The 17,585-nt window shown below is 58.0% G+C and overlaps 1 protein-coding gene across 1 annotated transcript in view; it reads left to right on the forward strand.

Annotated features, from left to right (window-relative positions):
• The first annotated feature begins 764 nt into the window (after positions 1-764).
• The window catches only part of LOC122385703 (low-density lipoprotein receptor-related protein 2-like), a 65,609-nt gene continuing 48,788 nt past the window's right edge, over positions 765-17,585 (forward strand). Inside the window, exons 1-11 of the mRNA XM_043374151.1 lie at positions 765-800; positions 4,196-4,318; positions 7,259-7,491; positions 8,560-8,748; positions 9,654-9,868; positions 10,940-11,127; positions 11,645-12,000; positions 12,611-12,864; positions 15,327-15,469; positions 15,826-16,637; positions 17,019-17,143. Coding sequence (XP_043230086.1) covers positions 4,286-4,318; positions 7,259-7,491; positions 8,560-8,748; positions 9,654-9,868; positions 10,940-11,127; positions 11,645-12,000; positions 12,611-12,864; positions 15,327-15,469; positions 15,826-16,637; positions 17,019-17,143 — 2,548 coding nt within the window. The 5' untranslated portion in view covers positions 765-800; positions 4,196-4,285. The remainder of the gene's footprint in view (positions 801-4,195; positions 4,319-7,258; positions 7,492-8,559; positions 8,749-9,653; positions 9,869-10,939; positions 11,128-11,644; positions 12,001-12,610; positions 12,865-15,326; positions 15,470-15,825; positions 16,638-17,018; positions 17,144-17,585) is intronic.

A 17,585-nucleotide genomic window follows, 5' to 3' on the forward strand; every position in this document is an offset into this window, starting at 1 on the left:
CAGCTACAAGTGCCTCTGCAAGGTCGGCTACCAGCTGAACGGAACCGTCTGTCTGGCAGAGAACTCGGACAAACTGCGCCTCTACTACGCCTATCAGACCAAGGTAGGTGAATACACAGACAACCCAGCGGCACGGGATAACTCGGACAAACTGCGCCTCTACTACGCCTATCAGACCACGGTATGTGGTGGCTCACAGACAACTCAGCGGCATGGCATAACTCGGACAAACTGCGCCTCTACTACGCCTAACTATCAGACCAAGGTATGTGAATACACAGACAACTCAGCGGCACGGGATAACTCGGGCAAACTGCGCCTCTACTACGCCTATCAGACCAAGGTATGTAAATGCACATACAACTCAGCGGCAATACCCGGACAAACTGCGCCTCTACTACGCCTATCAGACCAAGGTAGGTGGTGGCTCACAGACAACTCAGCGGCATGGTATAACTCGGACAAAGTGCGCCTCTACTACGCCTATCAGACCAAGGTATGTAAATGCACATACAACTCAGCGGCAATACCCGGACAAACTGCGCCTCTACTACGCCTATCAGGCCAAGGTAGGTGGTGGCACACAGACAACTCAGCGGCACGGGATAACTCGGACAAATTGCGCCTCTACTACGCCTATCAGACCAAGGTATGTAAATACACAGACAACTCAGCGGCAATACCCGGACAAACTGCGCCTCTACTACGCCTATCAGACCAAGGTATGTAAATACACAGACAACTCAGCGGCATGGTATAACTCGGACAAACTGCGCCTCTACTACGCCTATCAGACCAAGGTAGGTGGTGGCACACAGACAACTCAGCGGCATGGTATAACCCGGACAAACTGCGCCTCTACTACGCCTATCAGACCAAGGTATGTAAATACACAGACAACTCAGCGGCAATACCCGGACAAACTGCGCCTCTACTACGCCTATCAGACCAAGGTAGGTGACCAATGAACATTGAACATATGTACAGTGTACACACAGACAACCCAACGGCATGGTATAACCCGGACAAACTGCGCCTATACTACGCCTATCAGACCAAGATAGGTGATGGCACACAAATGGTAGGTGATGGCACACGAGAAAATGATCTCCTAAGAACGGGAAGGACGACCTTATGGTTGCTGGCGCGACTGGTGAGGAGTTAGGGTGGGCACATAATGATCACGACGCGTCTCTGAACCCCATGACAATCAATAAGAGGATTTACGACGGAGCACTCAGTGGTGCTAAGTCGCTTCCCTTGAACTGGATGATATTAGTGATTCTCCGATATCGTATGTTGTGTATTAGTTACTCAGGCTTGAGCAATACCCAGGCTTGAGCAACACCCGTTCCAGGTATTCATTTTCTAATGCTCACATTACCCTGAATTCAGGCATTGTTTGCCGGGTCGGCGCGGCCGCTGAAATTGTGGAACATTCCAGTCTCTGTCGCTGTGCTGTTTAATGTTATATTGTACTACGTCACCCGGTGGATGTGAGTCAGCTCACTTCACGGCTGATATCGCGCAGTTGTGGGACGGTGCCTGTCGAGCGGCTCGTGTCTGGACCGGCCGGTGCCGCGGCGCCCGGTGACGTCCCCACCGCTGCGGCCGCCGCGCGGAACCGGTCCGGCGTGTCGAGCTCAGCGGCGCCTGCTCGTACCGTCCGTCCGTCCCTGGGTGGTTCTCGGGAGCGGGCTGGTACTCTGCGGCGGTGGCGGAGCTCCGTACCAGAGCGGCCCGGGCGCTCCGTCACAGTCTGTAGTGAGCAGCTGAGCCGGAATGGTACCGGCGGCACGTACTTTATAGCGCAAACCGCCGCGATACGAACAGACGAGTCGCTCCGCCGACAGAGCTGCACCCATTCCCGGCGAGCGCTGCCGGCACCCGCCGGGACACCCGGACTGTTAGAGCGTGTCCGGCCAGCTGAAAACAATGGCTCTGTTCTGCGCCCTTCACACGATTTGGTCTCGCCTGCCGAGCACCGTTCATATCCGCCATGGGTCGAGCGAACACTTTCTTCTTCCTGTGCACACTTGACGGTGGAGTCATTCAATTTGCATTGGCTCAAACAATGCGGTACACAGGGGGTAACTAATGCTGTTGAGTTGTGTAAACTGTGGGGTCTGGTCAGGTCTCGGCTGTGCAGCCTGCCAGCCGCGGCTGTATCCGTTAATGAGTAATCGGCTTCACCTGAAGACGAACCGCCTCGGCTGGGCCGCTGCGCAGGTGGTAAACTGGTTTCGCAACGCGTCTCGCCGGCCTCACGGTGGTGGGCGGCCGGCACGGCGTGACGCAGAGCCAGCGACCCCGTGACGGACGCGGCCGACACGGTGACGGGTGACGCGTCACACGGCGCGTCCCTTCCCCGGGCGGTCTCCTGGGGTCTCGGTGGTCCTGGACCGCCCGGCGCTGGAAGGGTTATCACTGCCGGCCAACTCTGAACTGGGAGTTCCCAGGGCCATGCTCTGTTGACTGGTGCGCCATGGCGAGTACGGACTGGGAGCGGATACCGTATTGCCCTCTGATGGAGCGCTGACCGCTGACGGAACGCTGCCCACTGATGGGGCGCTGACGGAGCGCTGACTGAGCGCTGACCGCTGATGGAGCGCTGATGGAGCGCTGCCCGCTGACAGAGCGCCTCCCGCTGACGGAGCGTTGGCCGCTGACGGAGCGCCTCCCGCTGACGGAGCGCCTCCCGCTGACGGAGCGCTAACGGAGCGCCGCCCGCTGACGGAACGCCTCCCGCTGACGCCGGTGACACCGCCAGCGGTGACGCTCGGAAGTGCGCCGCTCGCTGCGGCCGGCACGGCGACATACAGGTGTGGCGCGGGGCTGCGGCCGGCAGCTCGCTGCTCTGCGGCTGGTATCCGGTACAGTGACAATGGTCTGATGTGGGACTGCGACCGGCGCGGTCCGTTTCCGTTTGGGTGGCGTGCTGTGCCACGGCGCCGGTCGGTACCACGCCGCGTGGCACAACGTGCCGCCGCCGCTGCCGGCGGGTGATTCACCGTCAGAGGCGCGCGGCCGACCGGTCCGGCCGACACCGACAGACCATCTGTGGACCAGCAGCAGACCAGCAGCAGACCAGGAATGGACCAGGGCGGCGGTGTGACCGATGAAGATCGTCGGTGTCCATCGTAGGCTTGACAGGCCGAGGAACGGGCGGAACGGGCTTGGGGCATTACAACCGAGCGAAATAATAGCCAGCTGCCTACTGATCATTACGTCCCGTTCATTTTTTATTTTTACCAATAATTAGTAGGTATGTTTTTACAGCTGCGTCGATAAGTGACAACTTGCGAAAGTCGGAGTTGTTTAGCGCTGTCCATTGCTGAACATTTTTTTTTGTACCTTTAACTGCCTGTCGACTCACGAAGGGTGACCGCGGCACCTACCCATTGAGTGGGCACTGGGCAGCCTTGAGCCGGGGCTGTGTGAGCTCCGCCGGCCCGGCCTTGGTCCAGTGCACCGCGGCGCAGCTCCGTGTTTTCCCGAGTCTTCGAGCACCCGGCGTCATGTCGCCGGCGGCGGCAGAGACGAGCTGTGGCAGGGGGAGGGGGCTGAACGAGCACCGACGGCCCTGGACAACCGATAGACAGTGGATACGGTGGCCGATGGATAGCACGCAGTGAATGGTGAACGGTGGGCGTCCCACCCATGTCCCACCTCACCCCACTGTCCTTCGAATACGGTGGACGCAGTGGTCGGTCCCCCGTCCGTACGGGTCCGGCGGTCACAGCCCATCCCTTACCCCACGGCGGCGGACCGGACGAATAACAATTAGCGGTTCTGCCTGTAGCTGGGGAAGACTGCCGCGATGGCAGGGACCGTGTGTGTTTTTGTGCCTGTTTGTGAGACGGAGGCGGCACTGAAAACGACTGCCGGCCTCGGCGGGGACGACTGTCCGTGCCGGACCGAACCCTGCATACTGATAATGACTGTGGTCGGTTCGGACCCGAGGTAGCCGGTCTGCGCTGTGCAGTCGGCAGCCGGACTGCCCCCACTGGGGAGGGGACCGGGGGGGGATTATACGGCAGCTTACACTGAATAACAATACGATACGGTGGGCAGGCACGCGCAGTATGCACGCCGCACGCCGCACATTGCACAACGGTGTATTGGAAGTGCGCAGTAATGAAAAACCAAAACGAAATGCGCTGCCGGACGGCACTGACGTCCGCTCCTCCGACAGATCCTGCGGCTGGACCCGCGGAAGAAGGACGTGGAGGTGGTGGCCAACACGACGGCCGCCAGCGGCGTCGACTACCACTACCAGAAGGGCATGCTGTTCTGGTCCGACACCGACACAAGGAAGGTAAGACCGACGACCCCTATGCGCCCCTGTGTCCGCCCCCCCCCCCCACCGCGGCCCGCCCGGGCTGTGTGGATCTGCGCCGCCGGACCGACTGTGACCTTGGCTCCACAGCGCTTCGGCCATTTGATCCGGGATGAGAGCGGCTTCTGGCCTAGCTCATGATGACTAGAAGAGATCAGTCCGTGTGGCATGGCGGATTGTATTATGTAAAATGACTTTCATGGAAACTCTGAGTATCCTTGTTCCATTCTGGTTGCATTGCTGGTGGGATTCCCCGGACTGTGTTATTGTTATTCGTGTTCCATAATGATCAGCGGTCAGTGGCCGCTATTGGTTTTCCCTGTTCAGTTCCGAGCCAGGAGCACTACCAAGTACCAATGCGCTCCTGTCTCTGTCCACACCGCCGTTCCCTGTCCGTCCCTGTCCGTCCCCGCGCCGTCTCCGTCTCGTCTCCTTCCCCTCCCAGTTCCGTCTGACTGAGGAGTGGTCGAGTGCCATGACCCGGTCTCGGCAGCACCACCCCTCCCCATCCCCTCCCCGTGCCGTCCCGTCTTTCACCCCTGGTCACGGTCGGCAAGACCTACATATCTATCGTGACCGGCGACTGGTCAGCCCGGGAAGGGAAGGGAGGGAGGGGAGGTACCGTACTGTTTCGTGACCACCGCGCGGCCGGTGGGCCGTCTCGGGGGAGGGGGAGGGAAGGGGACGGGGTGGGTGGGAGGGGAGGGTCAGGGGCGCCGGCGTACACTCAGTGACTCACGCCTTATCGACGAACAGAGCCAGAGCTAGATGTAGCCAGGACCCGCGAGCAGCTGAACCTCAGACGGCCGCGAGTCCGTGAGACGGACCGTGGGGCCGTGTGTCCGTGAGACTGACCGTGGGCCCGTGACCTATCGGCGCCCGGTCAGCCGTTCCGTGCCGGCCGCTGCCGTGTCGCCGCGCACGGTCCGTCCGGGGGCCGCGGCCGACATACCCCGGTCCGACCCCAGCTCTGTCAGCGGCTCACAGCCCCTGTAAGGGCGCTGCAGGATCCCACGGCCCCTCAGGTCACGACACCCCGGCTGGAGCCCCCGCCGGCCGGCTGCCGCAGAGCGAAGAGCAAAACGGCAAACAGGCTGTTCGTACCGCTGAAATAAACAGGAAATTCACAACGAACAGATGTTTTCCTCTTCCGATGACTGCTTTCAGATGCCTTCTTCTGAACTTGGAAGGCTCTGGATCCATCTAGCTTTTCCTGTGTTCGAAAATTTGCCTTGCTCCTTATGTCCGAGTTTTGGTTTGTAGATGCTTGTAGTACCCACATAACAACTGAAGAAGCCCTTTTGTTGTTCGTGGAAGCGATGGGTATGCAGACGTCGTGTGGTGCTACCGAAGCCCATCATCTATCAGTGTCCTAATCTGGTGTTGGGCCGGACTTCCGTTGGCGTGCGGCCAGGCAGCGGCCACCCGCCCCGGTGACGTGTGAGTTGTGTGGCCGGGCGGGCGGGACGCCGCGGCGGCCCACCCGTCCCAGTGGCGTCCCACGGAGCCCTCACCGCTGCTGACCGGCCCGTGTACCCCGCGCGGCCCGCCCCTGCCCCCGCCTGCAGCCGCCAGCGGCCGTGAAGAGGTGTCGGCGGCGGCGTGTTTTTCCTCGTCGAGAACGGGCCGGCTGGCTCTCGGGCACATGCAGCGGAACATGGCCGGCGGCCGGGCGGCCGGTAAAATTCGACCGGCCCACCGCGGCCGCGCCGGGGACCCGTTTGTGACGTCACGCCGGGATGCTCGGACGGCCGATAATCCCGGTAGGCAGCCGGGCCGCGCGCTACGGCTGCACCACGGGTCCGGTCCGCCCGCCGGCAGCACAGGGTCTATGTATGGGATAGCGGTATTTACATAGAGGCGCGCTGTCCGGCCGGCCGGTCGCTGCGCCCGCGTCCGCACCTGGTACCGTATCGAGGTACTCAGAATAATGCTATGGTTCCTTTTTTTATTTGGTCATTTGATTCTACGTGAGTCTCCAAAACAGTCATGCAATGCTTATGGAAATTTATTTAAACTTGATTAGTTTTCATCATTCATGTCAACTAACCTACCTATTCTAGTTTCCTGTGAAGTCCAGCGTACGCTTGAATTGGTCCGTTGGCGTTGTAAAAGGCCGTCTCCTTCAAAGTTGTTACTGAGCCCGTGTGGCGTGTTCGTTCACTGGAATAGAGCTGTGCGCATGACTACAGATCAGGGTACCGAGCGGGCGATCCGGCTCACTGCCGAGCGTTTCTGGCGATCGACCTGCGCTGCTCCCAGCCGTTCCTTGAACTGCCCGACAGTCGTGAATCAATGCATGGTCTGGCGCCGGGTAAACCACTAATTGAGCCGCCGGATACCTTCCAGCGAGCCCTCCGAACGGCTGGGGTAGAAAGCCGACTGCCAGTGACAGTGTGTGGCATGCAGCGGCTATTGTCAGCCGATTTTTACCATTCCCAGAACACAGGACAGCGCGAAAATCCACGTCGTAAAAAATAGCAGCCTATTTTCCTGTCCGGTCGGCGGCCATCTGGGCCGCAGTCAGCCGATGATGCGGTGCATTTTTGCTGGTTTCTTGCTCACCAGGAGAGCCAGTCGTGCTGACAGGGGACGTGGGTGCGGCCGGATTGATGTGCTCCCATCGCCGGCCACCTGGGCATCGTCAACGCTACTTTCCGCACCGAACCGACAACGTGAAACCAGTCAAAACAGCATACGAAGTGCAGCGGAAACCAAAGTCCAAAACGGCCATCGCTTAAAGCCTATGAATTCCAACTACCTCTCAATTGTGATATATTGTGATATGAAAATTGCAATGACATTGCAGCATTCCTTCGTGTCCGTGTGCTCATCCTCCGTGCTGTGTGCTCTGTACCCACCCGTGTGCCCTGTGCTCACCCATGTGCTCTGTGCTTACCTCTGTGCTCTGTGCTCCAGGTGTACCGGAGCCGGCTGAACCAGGACCCGGGTACGGCGGTGCTCAACATCAGCACCAGCTCCACGTGGTCGCCCGTGGCCGTGGCCGTTGACTGGATCGGAAACAACGTCTATGTTGCCGACATGATCGGTCAGAAGGTGGACGTGTTCACCATCGACGGCAAACACCACGCCATCGTCATCGGCTTCAACCTGACCAGCCCGCGAGACGTGGCGCTCGACCCGCTCATGGGGTCAGTACCGTAGGAAAGGGGAGTGGGAGGGGGTCAACCTGACCAGCCCGCGAGACGTGGCGCTCGACCCGCTCATGGGGTCAGTACTGCAGGGAGGGGAGGGGGGAGGGGGGGGGGTCAACCTGACCAGCCCGCGAGACGTGGCACTCGACCTGCTCATGGGGTCAGTACTGCAGCCTGGAGGAAAAAAGAGGGCTGGGGGTGGCAGCGAGGATGAGCGCAAAGGGGAATGAGTTTTTAGATGTCTGGATGAGCGGGGGAGCTGAACGGCTTAAAAACGAAGGCTGATGCAAAACTCAGAGAAATAAGTCACTCTGGATTGCCGTTAAGTCCAGTTAAATACCTTTGATATGGCTGGACTTTTCCAGCCAGCACTCATTCCGCAACCGTTTTCGGTTGGTTTCACCGCCTTCCGTTGGCCACTGCCAGATTCACATTGCATGTCTCGATAGCAATCGCATTGTGCACGGCCGAAAGATGCCGTAAAAATGGTCGGGCTCAGCGAAGAGCGGGGCCTTTCTGGGGAGTCTGGTGGCCGTCTCTGCTAGTCATGCCGACTCGAGCAGTGCGCTGGGCTGGCCAGGGGGCTGACGGAGCGGCCCCTCTGAGCCGGGTCAGCGCCCTGCCGGCGCCCGCCCGGTGTCCCCCCGCTGCAGGAATGCACCTGTTGCGTGCAGCCGCCGACCGCAGGCGGGGGCGGGGGCCGACCGAGCCGCCCGCTATGGCACTGAACTGGGCTGGTGTGTGCTGCCGACTGCGTGACTGCTGAGCGCGGATAGCCACCGGACCGGGGAGGGGGCGTCATGGCGTGTACTGAGACCCCCGCACAGTATGTCACCGCGCCGCCAACAAAGGACAGATGGTACGCGCTGGTACCGGGTCGACAGGTCCGGGACATAGCACCGGCACCCAGTTACAGCGTGGGACACAGCTGCGGTCCGTATCGGCCTATGTACCACGCCAAGTACCGAGGGGGGCACAGCTGCTGTATACATACTGACTTGTGTACCCATCAGGTACCGCTGGGAGGTACACACGCTTGTACTAACCTCTGTGCACCCCTTGCAGGTACATGTTTGTGGCCGACCAAGACCGGATCGTGCGCGCCAACATGGACGGCACGGAGCTGCGCGCGCTTGTGTCGGAGGCCATCTACCAGGCGTCGGGAGTCGCTGTGGACATCATCACCAAACGAGTCTACTTCTGTGACTCGCTGCTCGACTACATCGAGACGGTCGACTACGAGGGAGAGTTCAGGTACGACGGGGGAGTACAGGTACGAGGGGAGTAGTACCTATACGTAGCAGGGTAATGTTATACCTGTACGAGGGATGGTAGGACCGGACTTCCCCGGTCCACCTGACCGAAGGGTGACATCACTGGCACCCACGCACGGCCATCATAGTGCTGTGGTGTGGCCATACGGTGACCATGTTGGGAAAGTTTGTTTTGAAGCATTCCGGATGCTACCTGGAAATATCGACGAGTAGGAAGGAAATATTACTCTATTTTCATTACAGTATGAAAAAACTGTCATTGAGCGACACTGTGAGATAACTGAATCCCATTAGGCCATGTGCGAACAGGATGTGTGTACAGCTTTAGAGCTGCGTTGCTCGGTAAGGTTGCTGACGCGCTGGTGCGATCGGCGTTCGGTCGCTGTCTGACTGGCCGTGTCCTTGTACCCGTCTGTCCGTTGTGCTGTCTGACCCGTGTACCCGTCTGTCCGTTGTGCTGTCTGACCGGCCCGTCCGTGTACCCGTCTGTCCGTTGTGCTGTCTGACCGGCCGTGTCTGTCCGTTGTGCTGTCTGACCGGCCGTGTCTGTCCGTTGTGCTGTCTGACCGGCCCGTGTACCCGTCTGTCCGTTGTGCTGTCTGACCGGCCCGTGTACCCGTCTGTCCGTTGTGCTGTCTGACCCCCTGTCCGTGTACCCGTCTGTCCGTTGTGCTGTCTGACCGGCCCGTGTACCCGTCTGTCCGTTGTGCTGTCTGACCGGCCCGTGTACCCGTCTGTCCGTTGTGCTGTCTGGTCCGTGTAGCCGTCTGTCCGTTGTGCTGTCTGGTCCGTGTAGCCGTCTGTCCGTTGTACTGTCTGCCCCCCCCCCTGTCCGTGTACCCGTCTGTCCGTTATGCTGTCTGACCGGCCCGTGCGCCCTGTCAGGTTCCCGGTGCTGCGCGGCTCCACCAACGTGCCGGCGCCCAGTCGGCTGGCGCTGTTCGAGCGGCGCGTCTTCTGGACGGATGTGATCCGCCAGGGCGTGGTGCAGGTGGACAAGTTCAACGGCCTGCCCTCGGTGCGCAACGTGCACACGGACAAGGACACGCCGGGAGAGCCGCGCGCCATCCGCGCCGTGCACCCGCTGCTGCAGCCGCAGCGTGAGTATAGAGGATACTGATACACGGATACAGTGATACACTGATACACTGTCCACCCGCTCCTGCAGCCGCAGCGTGAGTATAGAGGATACTGATACACGGATACAGTGATACGCGGATACACTATCCACCCGCTCCTGCAGCCGCAGCGTGAGTATAGAGGATACTGATACACGGATACAGTGATACACGGATACACTGATGCATTGATACACTGTCCACCCGCTCCCGCAGCCGCAGCGTGAGTAAGAGGGGTACTGATACACCGATACAGACTGGTACACTCGCTCCTGCAGCTATGTCGTGAGTTATAGAGGGGATATTGACAGACTGATACACTGATACCCGGATACATTGATACACTGACCACTCGCTCCTGTAGCCGCAGTGTGAGTAGGGGGGTACTGATACACTGTCAAACTGACACAGACTTTCACTTACACACTGCTACCTGAGAGCATACTGATACACTGGCGAATGCGGAACCTGAAAATGTAATGTAAAAGGTAATTAATTACCTGCCCAAAAATGTTTCAGGCCTACTTTACACATTGTTCGTTTTACGTGAATATGATGCCGCCCGTGTCCGAATTATTAATGAAAGAAAAGCAAGCCATCACGAATGGCTGATTGCATTGACAATGAGCATAATGGGCACGTCAGCATTTTCCTGAATTCCCGAACAGCGTGTCTGTGGATCCGCGACAATGGCTGAATCAGCGGAACATGGGCGCGAGTGGGCTCCCAGCGCCGGAGCGGCGCCCGTCTGTCCTCTGCGCCGGAGCGGCCGTCTGCCCTCTGCACCGGAGCGGCCGTCTGTCCTCTGCGCCGGAGCGGCCGTCTGCCCTCTGCGCCGGAGCGGCCGCCCGTTCTCTGCGCCGCAGATGGGCTTAGCCTGGGCTGACTTCATGGCCGATCCCGCTCTGGCCCTCGTCCCCACCCAGTCCGGGGGTCCGCCGCTCACCTGCAAACGTTCTTATTTGTGAGCTCACCGGTAAATGATCTCACATGCGAAATGATCTATGTCGTCTGTGGCTGTTCTTTACCCGCCCACCTGTATATTGGTTGCAGTGCCGTCTCCGTGCGGTGAGAACAGCCTGTGCCAGCACCTGTGTCTGCTCACCCAAAACACGGAAAAGAACGGCCTGGGCTACAGGTGCGGCTGTGAGGTGGGCTTCTACCTGCGTGCCAACAAGATGGAGTGCATGCCCGTCCAAGAGTTCCTGATGTATTCGCAGCAGAAGTTCATCAAGGGACAGGTGCGTCGGGACACATTCGGGTGGTTCATGTGATTGGCGAGGGAGGCTGCTAGCGGCTAGGGTAAAATGGTTTTCCATTTTCCTTTCGTGATAGATGTAAACTAGTACCTACACCTTCCTATAACACCCTGCTTCATAGTTCATCCGAATGGTGCTTTATTGCTGGGTAAGCCCTGGCATTCAAACAGCACAGCGGCCACTGTTGTTCCCAGATTGGCCTGCATAATGTGGTAGCGCTCTCTCTCTCTCTCTCTCTCTCTCTCTCTCTCTCTCTCTCTCTCTCTCTCTCTCTCTCTCTCTCTCTCTCTCTCTCTTTTATCAGGTCCTGTCTCCGTCGACCTGACTAATCCAATCAGTCGATCTACATGCATCTCCATCATATGCGTACAGGGCTCCCTTCGCCTGATTATCCCTCTCCTACTGTACATTTGCTGTCCTACCTCACCCCGGCTGACCATCCCTCCCTGTCTGTGGCAGGTTCTGGACCCGGCTGACCACCCCTCCCCGTCTGCGGCAGGTTCTGGATCCGGTGGCCTCCAACATGAACGACGCCATGATGCCGATTGTGTCCCGCACGGCGCGCTTCGTCGGCCTCGACTTCGACTACCGGGCGCACAAGATCTACTACTCGGACGTGCTACTGGACGTCATCTACCGCATCAACCGCGACGGTACCGGCCGAGAGAACGTGCTGGCCTCGCAGAACGAGGGCGTCGAGGGTCTGGCGCTCGACTGGATCTCGGGAAACCTATACTACATCGACAGCCGCAAGGCCACGCTGAACGTGATCAACACGGGGGCCACGCGGATCCGACGCACGCTGCTGAAGAACCTGGCCCGGCCGCGCGCAATCGCCGTCCACCCCAACAAGGGGTGAGTGGGAGTACCGCGGAGAGGGAGGGCTGTGGTAGGGCCAGGTGGGGGGACTCACCATTTCTGCCGATATTTGATTGGTGCTTCAGGGCTCTGAGGTAATCTGCCACTCGTTGATATTTCTTTTCTTCTACGCAATATTGCACCATGAAGCCGGTTACAATGTTGAATTGGCCATGCCGTTTACTCTGATCAACGGGGAAACCGGCCTCGTTTTTATTGCAATCTGCCTGGCTCTATACCTATCCAGGCGCAACGCTCCGGTAAACGTCTGCAATGTTCGGCTTGAGCTGTCATTTCTGCACGGACTCACCGTGGGCAAAGAAAGTGACCCGATGTTTGTTGAAATGTTTCTATTGTTAGCTGATTACACCCATACGTCTGTGTTCGCTGCACAATTATCAGGATTCTAGTCGGTGTTTTTGTTCTATTGTAGTTGTCACCCACCGCAGAGCAGTGTTCTAGGTCGGTGAAGGGGCTGCAATCTTCATCCCAAGGTCGCTCGTGGCGGATTTCACGGTGAGCAGTTTTTGCGGTGTGACCGCCGGGCCGTTTGTCACGTACTTAGTACTTACCCTCCTCCCCTCTGCCTCCTGTCTCCGTCCCGCAGCTACATTTTCTTCTCGGAGTGGGACCGGCCGGCCAACATCAGCCGCGCCTACGCCGACGGCAGCAACGTCATGGTGTTCAAGAACGTGCTGCTCGGCTGGCCCAACGGCCTGAGCATCGACTACGACAGCGACCGGCTGTACTGGTGCGACGCGCTGCTGGACCACGTGCAGCACGCCAACCTAGACGGCACAGACGTCAAGACCATCACCAGCCGCAACATCAAGCACCCCTTCTCGCTGGTCATCTTCAGAGGTGAGCTGCCGACGGGGCCGGCCGAGGAGCAGGGCCGTCAACTGTTGATGTTTTTGGTTGTAGATATTACCGTGCTTTTTTATTGGGTGTACTTTGCTGCTATTGTATTGTATTGAACAATCATGAGCGATCCACATTCTGAAAGTGCGTGGCGATTACTGCTACGTGGGCAATCGTGATTAGTTTTTATCGGTTACGTGATACATATATTTTATTTCATCAATGTATTCGAGGAGATTCTACTTGTTGTATTTCTGGAAGTTTTATGGCAAAGTTCCTCATTCTACCTAAACTATAAGGAAAGAACGGATTACGTACGTGACTGGTTTTGTATTGAATGGCAGAAGTGGAACTTAACAATCGTTTATTATGCTATTATGTTATGGACATTTGACGTTTCTGAAAAAGTCCCCAGACTTTCCCGCTGGCAGTAATTGTTTCCATGCCCGTGGTTTACTGAATTGAATTGGCACGAGCTGAGATAGATAATTAAAAACCGGTTCCAAATATGTGCAGTGCTCGCTTTGCTCCACAAAGAACGTTTACTGCGGGGAAAACTGGGGATGGGTATGGGCTAAAATTCAACATTTATTTAGACAGGCTAAGAACTACTTATCAAATTTATCCATGCCACCATTGATTATCTGATCTTTCTATTTGATACATTTTGGTTTGATGTAACAGTGCTCGACTTAGCAGCATCATCCTGAAGACACTTCTCCGAATCGACTGACCTTGTAAGCGCCGGTGTTGGTACACTGTTTCCGCTGTTCCGGCCTGCCGTGGGAATGGGCTCTATGGTGAGTGCTCCGTCCAGTGCGGCGGCGCGGCACCGCGACGAGCTGTGCGCCATCTGTCGCCAGCCGCGCGCCAGGAGCGGCGAGCACCGCGGCGTGGCGCTGCCCTGCGGCCACGGCTTCGGGCACAGCTGCCTGGCGCGCCGGCTGCGGGCCGGGCCGGCGCGGTGTCCGCAGTGCGGCGCGCGCGGCTCGCTGTCGCAGCTGCGGCCGGCGCCGGGCCGCGCCCCCTCCGCCGCCGGAGCCGCAGACGCCGACAAGGAGCCCGAAGAGCCGCTGCGGGAGAGGGAGGAGCTGCGCCGCGAGCGGGCGGAGCGGCGCCGACTCGAGAAGGACCTGGTCGACACCCGGCAGCGGCTCCAGAAAAAGGACAACGTGGTGAGGATGCTGCAGGCCGAGCTGCGGAAGCTGCAGCGCAAGGTGCGACTCGAGGAGTCCGACTGCGACTATGACTCGAACGTGTCGTGGACTCCGCGCGCCAACGAGCGCGGCGACCTGACCGAGTGAAGAGACTAGGTGGCTAGCGAGCAGCGGCGACTCTCAGAGCAGTCAGTTGTGCGCGCGGAACGGTCACCGCTGGTGAATGTACATCGGGCTGGTGAATGCTGAGGAGACTGGACTGTTCCGGTGACATAACAAGCTCCAGGTTTGTTGGGAAGGAAACCAGGCAGGATGACAGACAAGATACGGATAAAGAATGCATCATATAGTTGATGCCAGTGGATGAGAACTTCTGTTGGAGTTTCCGTTGAAACAGAGTGGAAAATCAGAAGTCAGGAACGCCTTGAAGGAAACTCATTGGAAATGTGTGGTCGCTTCCAGCAGAAGTTGCTGAAAATGCTAACGAACGTCATGTCCGGCTGTACTCGTTACCGGTGAAAATATGTGCATTTTCAGGTGTCTCTGGACACGGATCCGCGGTGCCGTCCAGCTGAAACGGAATGCCGCCCCTCGGCGGACCTGTCGGAGCGAGTTTACCTGGTTTTCGTTTTGTACATCCGTCCAGCGCTTCGGGGACCGGTTGGCCGATTGTTGGGGCGTTTTTATACCCGATTTCATGAAGCGCTGGTACGGGCTCGCTCCCTATCATGACAGGATCGTGACGCCGTGGGCCAATAAATCCAGCGTCTTACGCCTCGTTTTGTTTTACTGGACAAATAATGTCGGGCCACTGCGCTAACATAATGCAGGCTGTGGTCATAAGAAATCAAACACGAGTTCCTATTTCTTACTTCTCCAGCGTACATAATTGTAGCTGAGAATGCTACCTAGTAAAGACGGAAATAACGACATTGGTGTTGTTTGCTTGTGTTTTGCCTCGCCCAACTACTAATAGGGTAAAATGTGCCTGATTAGCACAATTTCCGGGTTGTGCATCAAGGTGCCTCAGTTTTATCACCATGCATGACCACATTACCATCAGTCGATGGGGAGGGGGTGGGGGATGCGACATGCGACCCAACCATTGCGGTCCATGTGCGGCTTAACAATGGTCTAACTTCTCCCGTTACTGTGGCACCTTAAGCATCTCAATGAATATGAACATTCGATTCGAACATAGGGAGACCTAACGAGATGAGTGACATAACCATTAACCACTGCAGCCCCTGTTCCCGCCCAGTCCGTCGCCACGTTACCGTTTATGACGCCGCCCTCCCTCCGCAGACCACCTGTACGTGACGGACTGGCGTCTGGACGCCATCGTTCGGCTCAACAAGCTGACCGGCGCCGACGAGACTACCGTGGCGCGCGTCCAGGAGTCCAACCGGCTCTTCGGCATCAAGGTCTACGCGCAGGACATCCAGAAGGTGCGTGGCACGGATGGGCGACCGGACGTTGGTAGATGGTATGGTATGGGCAATGGAATGGTAAATACCTATTTTCACTGGTGAGCAGTGAGCTTTGTGGAACAGCCTTTTTTTGGTGGAATAATGGAAGTAGATAGATGTGAAAGGTAAGTACGCTTCGGACTGCTGAAGGAAGATATCCTCTTGAATTCATCGCTGCCATTTTTGCATCTGTTTTGAAACTCCGCCGCATGCATGGTCATTGTGTGTGCTGCTTACCTTTTCCTATCCCCCCCCATTCCCCGATCCTGTATACCACACGTCATATGCCATCGTCCCGTATGTCACGCGGACCGTTTTGCCCTGCCCTCCCTCAGATCAACCCGGATCATCCGTGCAAGGAGAACAACGGCGGCTGTGACAGCTTCTGTTTCCCGATCCCGGACAACACGACGGCCAGCGGCCTGGTGGCCAAGTGCGACTGTCCGTACGGCATGAAGCTGCGCTCAGACCTGCGCCGCTGCGAGGACGCGCCGGACGCCGAGCCGCCCGTCGAGGCGTGCCCCAACGAGTGGGACTTCACGTGCGCCAACCAGCGCTGCATCCCCAACCCGTGGGTGTGCGACGGAGACGACGACTGCCTGGACAACTCTGACGAGGAGCAGAACTGCACGGCGCCCACCTGCTCGGAGGAGCAGTTCGCCTGCGCCAGCGGACGCTGCATGCCGCTCTCCTTCAAATGCGACTCGGACAACGACTGTGGTGACTTCTCCGACGAGACGGGCTGCGTGAACGTCACTTGCGACGAGCACGAGTTCAAGTGCTCCAACGGTCGCTGCATCCCGTCGGCGTGGAAGTGCGACTCGGAGGACGACTGTGAGGACGGCTCGGACGAGGGCGAATTCTGCGCCGAGAAGACGTGTACCTCGTACCAGTTCAGCTGCCCCTCCGGCCACTGCATCCCGCAGTCGTGGGTGTGTGACGGCGACAACGACTGTCTGGACAACAAGGACGAGGAGGGCTGTCCGCCGGTCACCTGCTCGGCCAACCAGTTCAAGTGCGCTAACCTCAAACAGTGCGTGCACGAGTCGTTCAAGTGTGACGGCATCCCCGACTGCCTGGACGGCAGTGAGGAGGCCGGCTGCCCGACCGTGTCGCCCGACAGCTGCAACCCCGAGAAACAGTTCAGGTCAGTGCGGCGGCCGCCGGCTGCGGGCTGCTTCGCCGACAGCCCAGCGGTAGTGCCTTTATTTGAATGTAGAGATGCTTAATGGTACTACTGAAGTGTAATATTTATGACCGACTGCCATAAAAAGTGTCACAATAGCTGTGATGCCTGAATTTACGGCGTGCCGACGGAATTTTTGTTCGTGAGTAGAGCTGTTATGCATTTGCTGAGTTCCCCAATCGTTCTGGTTTGTTGACTCTATACACGTTGTTTTGGCCCGGAGCTGCTCGTTCCAAAGCGCGATGTAGCTCCACGGGAGCCGCCCTGACGGCGCTGTGGCCGGCCCTGACTGCTCCGTCTGGCCGGCTGTGACAGACCCTGACTGCTCCGTCTGGTGCGCAGGTGTGAGAAGTCGGGTATCTGCATTCCCAAGACGTGGTACTGCGACGGTAACGCCGACTGCCTGGACAAGTCGGACGAGCCCGACTCCTGCGGCCAGGTCGAGTGCAGGCCCAGCTTCTTCAAATGTGAGTAGCTGGCCTGCTGAGCGGTCATGGTCGGGTCGGCAGTTGGCGGACACCACATGGGTGTAACGGAGCCTAGGAAGTGACACTGACACCAGTGGTCTGCGCAGTGCACAGTGCACACTCACTCAAGCGACTTTCTACACTCGCTTCGTTACGAAGCGTAATGCATAGCCTCGTATGGTTATTGAGAGCTTTACTCAAGCTAAATGCGCTTTTGTTTCACTTCTACATACCATAAGCGATGAGGAAGTCGCTGCTCTTGAAGGGGACAGATTATGAACGTCATGGTGCAACACGCCGACACGCCAGTGATAGGCGTATATAGCAGTGAAGGTCGCTGAGCTGCCCGCTCAGTCAGGACAGCTTTGTATAGTGGTCTGGTCTGTAACGGGCTGGTCTGTAACGGTCTGGTCTGTAACGGTCTGGTCTGTAACGGTCTGGT

The sequence above is a fragment of the Amphibalanus amphitrite genome, unplaced genomic scaffold (assembly GCF_019059575.1).
Source record: "Amphibalanus amphitrite isolate SeventyFive unplaced genomic scaffold, NRLGWU_Aamphi_draft 000228F_arrow, whole genome shotgun sequence".
NCBI lineage: Eukaryota > Metazoa > Arthropoda > Thecostraca > Balanomorpha > Balanidae > Amphibalanus > Amphibalanus amphitrite.